Below are 8,989 nucleotides of genomic sequence, written 5' to 3'. Positions count from 1 at the left end.
ATTAAGTCAACGAAGGACTTAAGACGCGAACAATATCAGAATATTCACCCCAATGATAACCGATGTGGAAGTTGAAGCAATCCAGGGGGGCTACTCTGTAATGCGATGCGATAGGCAAATACGTCGTAAGTAGTACGCTGTGGCGAGTGCCTATCGCATCGCATTATAGAGTAGCACCCAGCTTTCTTTAACAATCAACAAGCAGACTAGACCTTCGTTACTTCTAATAGTTTTGCCAATCAAGAGAACGGGATTTGAAATTACTCTATCTTCACTGAATTTTACGTTTGCTCTATTAATTGCAGTGCCTTCACCATTTCTCGTTTTTCCTCCACTGAGGGATCATTATCAAAAAACGATAAAGCAGTTGTTGTTGTTGACCACATTTTATTGAATTTGGCTTCTTGAAAAAGAATCGGAGTAGCTACTTTTTATGAAACGATATTCCACAAAATTTATCTTCTTGTTTGTCAGATTTACTTAAAATAGTATAACAAAACCCGTCGTCAAATTAGCTAATTTTTATCTATCAAAATAATTATGCAGTAACTTACAAGTAATTTTAAATTCTCAGAATTTCCCTCGATTGAGAGGATACAAAAGGACAAGAACGCCAACCATGGAAAAAGCTTGAAGTTTTATCTAACTTTAGTAAAATAGTTTTTATTTCGGTGGAAAATATTTATAAGTATAAATTTATCCCGCAGAAACTTCCAACTTTGTCTAAAAATCAAATATTTTTTTGCTAGCTCAATTTATCTTATTCTATCAACTTTTTTGCAAGCCAAGGCATAATAAATAATTCGTCACAATTGTTACAAACTATTACAAACTATTGCTTAATAAAACAAACCTATTGTCAGCTGTTTTTCTAATTGCGATGTGCATAATCATGCCAATAGAAATTATATTTTAATTGATTTGATACAGTATCGATACGTTGCTTCAATCCAATATCATTTACTAAATTTGCTATAACTTTTCTATTTTCAAATCGATTTGTAAAAAGTTTGGATCTATAGAATTTGAAATTAAATAAGTTTTAATATAGCATAAGAATAAGAACAAAAAGTTTGCAGCTTTTAGATTTAATTCAGAGTAGAATATCGATGGGTCCTAAAATGCCAATAGAAATTATATTTTAATTGATTTGATACAGTATCGATACGTTGCTTCAATCCAATATCATTTACTAAATTTGCTATAACTTTTCTATTTTCAAATCGATTTGTAAAAAATTTGGATCTATAGAATTTGAAATTAAATAAGTTTTAATATAGCATAAGAATAAGAACAAAAAGTTTGCAGCTTTTAGATTTAATTCAGAGTAAAATATCGATGGGACCTAAAATTGTATCCGACTTCACCCATAAATTTGCAGATAACTCTTAAACTGATAATTTGATTGCAAAACATTGTATAGCAAGTTAAAAGGGATTTCGAAGAACTTTAATCTGGTGGAGAGTTTTTGCGGTGTGATAATCAGAACCGGATATTTTTGGAAAAAATTTAAAATGCTGTTTTCTCAATTTGAAAAAAAACGATAATTTCGCAAATACTTAAAACCTATTCTACTTTTATTTATTTTTGACCTCATATTCAGATACTGTGTTATTTTACATCGCAAATGACTATAAAATTCACAATTTTCAACTATTTTGTTGAAAACTTGTTTCCCTGAATGCATATGGCTTTCTAAATTTTCAAATGCAACGCGCAAGTACTTAAGAGTTATCATGTTCGAATACATCTTTACATCGAAGACATCTTTTTCCGCCCTGCAAAACAACATTTTTTTAACGAACGGTCTAATGCAGACGCTCCTCTCATTCTTAAAGTTAATTTCTCAAAACTTTTGTTCTCGTTTTATTCTCTAGCAAAACGTTCCCCAGACTTTTGTACTTATTTGATCCTCCTTGAAAACGTTCTCGATACTTTCATTCTTATTTTTTCCTATTGAAAACATTACCGAAAGATTCGTTCCGATCGTGTTCTTTTTGAGAACGTTCTCATGAGTTTTGTTCGCATTTTGTTCTTTACGGAAACGTTCCGAAACTTTTTGTTCTCATTTTGCTCCCGTTGAAACTGTTTCATTCCTTTTGTTCCCTATTAGTTCTTATGTGGGAACGTTCTTGATATTACATTTTGTTCTCATGCAGACTACCAAAACTAGAACACGACCTCGGTTCCGGATTGTGCAGTACACTACTACTTACATACAGTCACGAAAATGCTGCTGCTCTTGGCAAGAGCCCTCGCTTAGGCACAAGGCTGGTAATTTTATTTTAAATAAACGTTTAATTAATGGCGATTTCGTTTCTACAAAAAATTTTGTGTGTTTCACTGCCCGGTTCTTACGGATTGTGATAAGGGGACAATGACAAGGTAACGAAAACGCCATACGATTTGATTTTCCGTGTTTCTTCCAAAAAATTCGCGCTTCAACAGTGCAAAATATGTTTGATGTTACAGTCAACTCTGTAAAACGGGTATGTTTTCGTCATCTTTTCCTTGTCTAGCTCACGCAATTCATAATATTGTCGTTTTAAGCAACTATCTGATTTTCAAGGCAATACAAAGCTTCAAAGGGCAAGGAATGTGCCTTTTTTGCCTTACAAGGGTGTAACATTTAAAGAAACGAAAAAATAAATTCCCCACTCTTTGCCTTTATTTTAGAACCGAACACGAAAAGAGAAAGAGGTCATTAAAGACGAAATTTTTCGGTAGAAACGAAATCACAATAACTTTCTATCTGTTCTTTTAGAATACTTAGAATATTTTTTATTAAAAAAGCTTAAAGTTCGTCATGATCATTTAGCTGTGGACCATCTACTTCATCCTCATCTTTTTCGTCATCATCTTTGTCCACATTCTTTTTAGCTTCCTCTTCATCTTTTTTCCGTTGCTCGTCGTCCTGTGCTTCTTTCATTTTCTTTTCCCCAGCTTGAATATCTTTTACTTTTGATGCCTTTTTAAAAGCTTCATCGATATTATCAGTTATGAGTACGTTGTCAAATATTGTACCAGACTTAACTTGCCATAAATCAAAACCTAGTATACACAACTCCTTTCTTAAGTATAAATCTCCTTCTGGTTTATAATCGGGATTTTCAATTTCTGGATGTTCCCAAGCTCCTTTGTAATCCGGATTGTCTAGTTGCTTAGGCTGCCATTCTCCTTTGTAATCTGGGTTGTCTACCATGGGCGGTTCCCATTCACCATCCATTTCATCATCCCAATCTTCTGGTTTAGTAGCATCAGGATCGGGAATATACTCGGACTTATCCCAATCCAAGGGCTTCTTATCGTCGGGATCTGGAATTGTGGGCTAAACAAAATTGTTTAGTATAAAGATTAATAGATAATAAAGGCGAATGAACATACCCTATCGTCCCAATTTTCAGGTTTCTTAGCGTTTGGATCCTTAATCTTCTTTGGCGGAAGAAAATCCCAATCATCCTCAAGGTTACCAGACTCAATTTTTTCGTTGTCAATTAAAACTTCATAGGTGTTGTCGGGCTTTACAATAAGCGTGTAAAAGTGGGTATAAACATCATCTTTGCATCTCAAGTCCTTTTTAATTAGATGGTTTTTTCCTTTATAGCTAAAGATAACATGGACTTTCTTGGTTCCAGGTCCGCAAATATCAGGCCCAAACATAATTTCATATGGGGATTCCCCATGCATATCTTTCTGATCTAAAGAGCAATCAAAAAGTTTTACATATCCCCCACCACAATCTATATTTTGTTCGTGCTTTACGGAAAACTGAATCACTAAATTTTTATTTTCGTTGCTGAAGGGTTCGAATTTTCTTGAAACTGCATAAAATCGGGCATCTTGGGATGTTTGCAACCCTAAAAATAATTTTAAACGAGTAAAAAATAGAGCATTAGTAATGTTTGATGAATATGTGGACCAATAAAGAATAGAAGTGAAAGTCGGGGGTTTGAAATGGAAAAAACTAATTTTGATGGCACTATTATGATGTTTCGAATGTCATATTTTTCACATTAGCGAATTTGAATGCGAACGTTAGGAATAACATTAAAAAAGCTATAATAAACTAAAGCTATCGTTTTCTAAATTTTTAGAATATTGAACCAGTGCTTAACCTATACAATGTTTTAATCTAGTAGTCAAGAAAAAGTAATATTTCTGCCTCTTCTCCGATGAGTCGATTTCTTGGAGGCTCATACATACATTTCCATACGTCACATACGTGACAGTCGTACGTTTCAATGAGATACAAACAAGGTAGAACAATTGATTTCTTTTACTTTTTTAGACCTTTGTATAGCACATAATTCGGACCATAAATACGGTTTTTTTAAATATCTCGACATTGGCTCCAGGTAGCAAGACCATTTTACGCAAACATTTTTATACTTACATTGCCAGTATATATTTAAAAAAAGCAGACAAATTGTCCCATAAATACGTTAGAAATATGATTTTTATTTTTTGTCGCAGTAGACCTTCCGATGGAAATACCCATATACATATAAGGCTAGCTGCACTTTCGACGTATAATGTAAAAAATTAACTGAAATATGTAACTACCAATACAATTACGTAAAATATGAATAGCACTTATATATTTTAAGGTCATCACAAAAAAGAGGATAAAGTGCAAACGTTAACAAAACAAGTAAGAAAGTCTAAGTTCGGGCGGGGCCGAACATTAAATACCCGGCGCAAGTATCACATATATGCCTTTTCACCTTTCCGAAAGCTACCGCTACATGGTAAGCCGGGGTGTATCAATTTTGAATAAATTAGCGTCCTTAAATTTCGAAATATTGACGTTTCGAGCATTTCTAAAATTTACCGTTATATGATAAGTGGTCGTAATTTTAATCTGATTCCAATAATTTTCAGCGGTTTGCTTCTATGTGGCAAGCACAATAATCATACCGAGTTTGGTACAAATTGGTAGAACGGTTACCGAGATACATATATGTGATCATAAGTGGGCGGTGCCAAGCCCATTTTCCAAAATTTTATGATAAGCGTATTTCCTGATAAAGAATTGTTGCAAGCATCAATTTTGAAGAAATTAGCTTCAATATTTACGGATTTATCGAAGATTTCGTATTTCTCCAAATTACCGTTATATGGGATGTGGGCGTGGTTAATGTCCGATTTTTTAAATTTTCGGCCATTTGGTATCCTGTACCAAGGCCAATAACTGTGGCAGAAATCGGTGCAGCGGTTGCCAAGATATACACATGTAACACTAAGTGGGCGTGGCTACGCCCATTTTTCAAAAATTTATAATATTCTTATTTTTTGTCTAAAAGTTATTGCATATATCAATTTTGAGTGAATAATCTTCAGTAGTTACTAAAATATCGCAGTTTTAGTATTTATGAAAATTACCGTTATATGGGAGGTAGGCGTGGTTATTGTCCGATTTTGCCCATTTTCAATACCATCCGTCCTACGCCCGAAAGAAGTACACGTACCAAGTTTCGTTAAGATATCTTAATTTTTACTCGAGTTATCGTGTGCACAGACGGACAGACGGACGGACAGACAGTCACCGCTTAATCGATTTCTCTTTTCATCCTGATCATTTATGTATACAATTGTCTATATCTATCTCGATTCGTTTTGCCTGTTACAAACAACCGTTATGTGAACAAAGTTATAATACCCTTGTGCACAAGTGCGCTCGGGTATAAAAATGCGAACACATTTGAGAGCGCCCAATTATATTTCTATTTCTACGACATGCAGCAGCGTACAAGGGTTGTGTTGCCTGTAAAATACTAAACGTTAAATTGAAACAACCTTTAACATATCTAGCCCTTTTTGCTATTGTATCTTTAGCGACTGTTTAAGCCGCCGCTTAAACCTAATTCAGCGGTCGTGCGCGTATCCTTTGACCGCAGTGGAGTCGAAGCGACTCCGAAAATTATTAGCGAGCGCTCACGGCCGCCTACCATCATCGCGGCAAATTACCATCGAACCAGTTCAGCTATTAACATCGGTTAACGCGCACGCGTTCTAGCATTGAAGTCAGTACGAATTTAAGTATACCTTTAAATAAATTTGATATATATATGTACACTCAACAAAAAGGCTTGTGAATGAACTAAAATTTTGTAAATTTTAAACTCGAAAACCAAGGCTTTACTTTAAAGCGGAGACAGTGTGTGTAAAGCAAGGTGAGTGCGAAGAGACCAAGCGAAGATTTATTCATGGTCCTTCGTCCCACATCTTCCGTCGTCAAACCAGATAAGGTGACCACCAAAGTTCGCGTGGTATTCAACGCCTCAAAAACATCTGGTTCAGGAAAATCCCTGAACGACGTGTCCCGACTGGTCCCACACTCCAGCCAGATCTCATGCTGCTCATTCTGCAGTGGCGAATGCACAGATTCGTGTTCAATGGAGACATTGAAAACATGTACCGTCAAATACTCATCCATGAGGACGATAAAGATTTTCAGCGAATCTTATTTCTCACATCGGCTGACTCTCCTGTCACCGATTATAATCTCAAAACCATAACGTTCGGCGTTAATTGTGCACCATACCTCGCTATCCGTACCCTGCAACAATTAGCAGATGATACGATAGCGACGTATCCCTTGGCTGCAACAATACTTAAAACCGAAACGTATGTGGATGACATCCTATCCGGAAGTCATGACATTGACAACGCCACTGAATCACTTGTTCAAGTGATCAAAGCGCTGAAGTCAGCTGGTTTCATACACAAGAAACTAACGGCCAATCATCCGGTCATTTTAGAAAAATTTCCAAAGGAGGATCTTCTCGACTCCAACTTTTTGAAATTTGAAACTCTTGGTATACAATGGAACGCACTGACAGATAAACTTTCCTACACCATTCTGCCAGCATCGACATCGAATGCCATTACAAAGCCACAAATCTTATTCTCTGTCGCAAAACTTTTTGACCTGGCAGGATGGCTGTCGCCTGCTTCAAGAACTTTGGCTGGATGGCGTTGATAGGGACGAATGTGCCAGACCCATAGCCTTAGCAAAATGGCAACAGTTCGCAGAAAATCCGCCAGCCATCTGCCACATCGAAATCCCTCGATGGATTAACGTCACTCCGCACATAAGGGTATTTCAACGATTTAGGCGGCCCAAAACCAATTTGAGAAAATTTTGGAGAAAACTTAAAAAATTAGTCACTTTCGATAGAGAACATTCCAAGTAACATTTGCCTCACTTGCCCTCACTTTTCTAACTTGCACAGCGAACGCTCACCGGAAACAGAATATTCTAACGCTACTTACAAATAAATTTTCGCTCTTAATATTTTGATTTCTGCATTATATTCTTAAAAAGTAGTGATGGATCCGCATACAGAAGGTAATAATGCATTTATGGGATTTTTTTTTTTAATCATTTTAGTAAGCAAAAGTTCAATTAAATGTAACGAAAATAGCGGTTTTCAACGAGTATTTTTGAAGTGAAACTTCTTAGGCGGCGGTATCGCAAAAAATGGACTGAAATTTTTAAAACTGAAAACGTTACATGAGTGAGAAGGAAGATATAGGCAGTTTATGGAAGGGGAAAAAAAGAATAAAGCGACGCATGACGGGTACGAGTACCTACATATGTATATATGTATGTTTGAATGCACGTATGTATGTATGTATACCAAGCAATATACTATGTAGAAATGATGCAAACGTGCTTCGCGTAACTACATCCATTGGTACATATGTACATATGTTTGTATGGATATATTTATGATGAAGCAAACTTGATGTACTGATGGGCATATGTATGTACCTATGGACAGCAATGTTTTCATGTATGTACACATGTTTGAATGGTTGTATATATATTTGTATGTATGTATGTACATATCCCAATTTGCCACAGGGCGAAGACGACGTCGTTGCGACGTCGCTCTGGCGAAGTCGTTCTGGTGAACTCGAAACGACGTCGCTCTGGTTGTTGTTGTTGTTGTAGCGGCTACAACAACCCCGCCCGGATCGGCTGATATCTCAGTCGTTGTCGCCGACTTCCATTAACGGCAGCCCCAAGAAGCGTGCAGCCTCTATGGGGTCGGTCCACAGGGTCGACGCCGTTAGGGTTGTGGGGTTTTCCGGGCATGCGAAGAGATGTTTCGAATCGTGAGGGATCTCTCCGCGGTTGCGTGCGCAGAGAAGGAGATCAGGCTGTCGAATGTTACTCAGAGTCTTTTAGGATTACTCACCGTCGGAATTGGTGCGTCATCGACGTGAATTCCTAGCGGTAGCCTAACCTCTTTCGTCCAGGTTGTGAACAGGGTCGCAGAGGATTTCGTAAAGATACCCGTTTACTTTCGAACACAGGTCATCAATTCCATTCCCACTCGCCATGATCGAGCAATCGTCGGCGTAAGAGACAATCGAAACTCCCTCTGGTGGTTGAGGGAGCTTTGAAATGTAAAAGTTAAACAGTAGCGGGGAAAGGACACCACCCTGTGGAACCCCCTGTTTTATTTTTCTAAGTTTGCTCGATTTGTCTCTAAACATTACCGACGAGTGTCGACCACTCAGATAATTTGCCGACCACCGTTTGAGCCTCTGTGGTAGAGAGGAAGCCTCTATATCTTCTAGTAGCGTGGAATGGCTGACAGTGTCAAAAGCCTTTGACAGGTCCAACGCTACTAGCATCGTTCTCTCACAGGGACGTTTACGGTTAAGGCCACGAGTTATATGAGTGCTTATGGCGTTAAGTGCTGTTGTTGTACTGTGCACTTTACGGAAACCATGCTGATGCTTCGCTGGGGTCAAGTGGTTGGTGAAATACGGGAGCAGCAAAACCTCGAGTGTCTTCGCTCCCGGAGAAGGAGTGTTATCGGCCAATAAGAATCTCCTATGTTGGCAGGTTTCCCAAGTTTGAGCCGAAGGACCACCCTCCCCCACCTTCTAGATGTCTGGGATGATGAGAGTGGCCATAGACAAACTGAGGACCTCCGTTAGGTACGCTACCCCCGCAGGACCCAAATTTTTC

General features: G+C 37.7%; 1 protein-coding gene across 1 annotated transcript; it reads right to left on the bottom strand.

The window, feature by feature from the left end:
* Nucleotides 1–2,240: 2,240 nt before the first annotated feature.
* LOC118751033 (calreticulin-like) lies at nucleotides 2,241–3,857 on the bottom strand (the record flags this gene model as incomplete). The annotated part of the gene is given in 2 exon segments (XM_036485796.1): nucleotides 2,241–3,328; nucleotides 3,385–3,857. Coding segments are annotated over 2 exon segments (1,007 nt in total), but the record flags the coding sequence as incomplete, so codon positions are not given.
* Nucleotides 3,858–8,989: the final 5,132 nt, after the last annotated feature.

The sequence above is a fragment of the Rhagoletis pomonella genome, unplaced genomic scaffold (assembly GCF_013731165.1).
Source record: "Rhagoletis pomonella isolate Grant_MI unplaced genomic scaffold, Rhpom_1.0 Rhpom_scaffold_00501, whole genome shotgun sequence".
NCBI classification, from domain to species: Eukaryota; Metazoa; Arthropoda; class Insecta; order Diptera; family Tephritidae; genus Rhagoletis; species Rhagoletis pomonella.
Note: the sequence above shows the minus strand (reverse complement) of the source record. Positions and strands in the feature narration are given on the sequence as shown.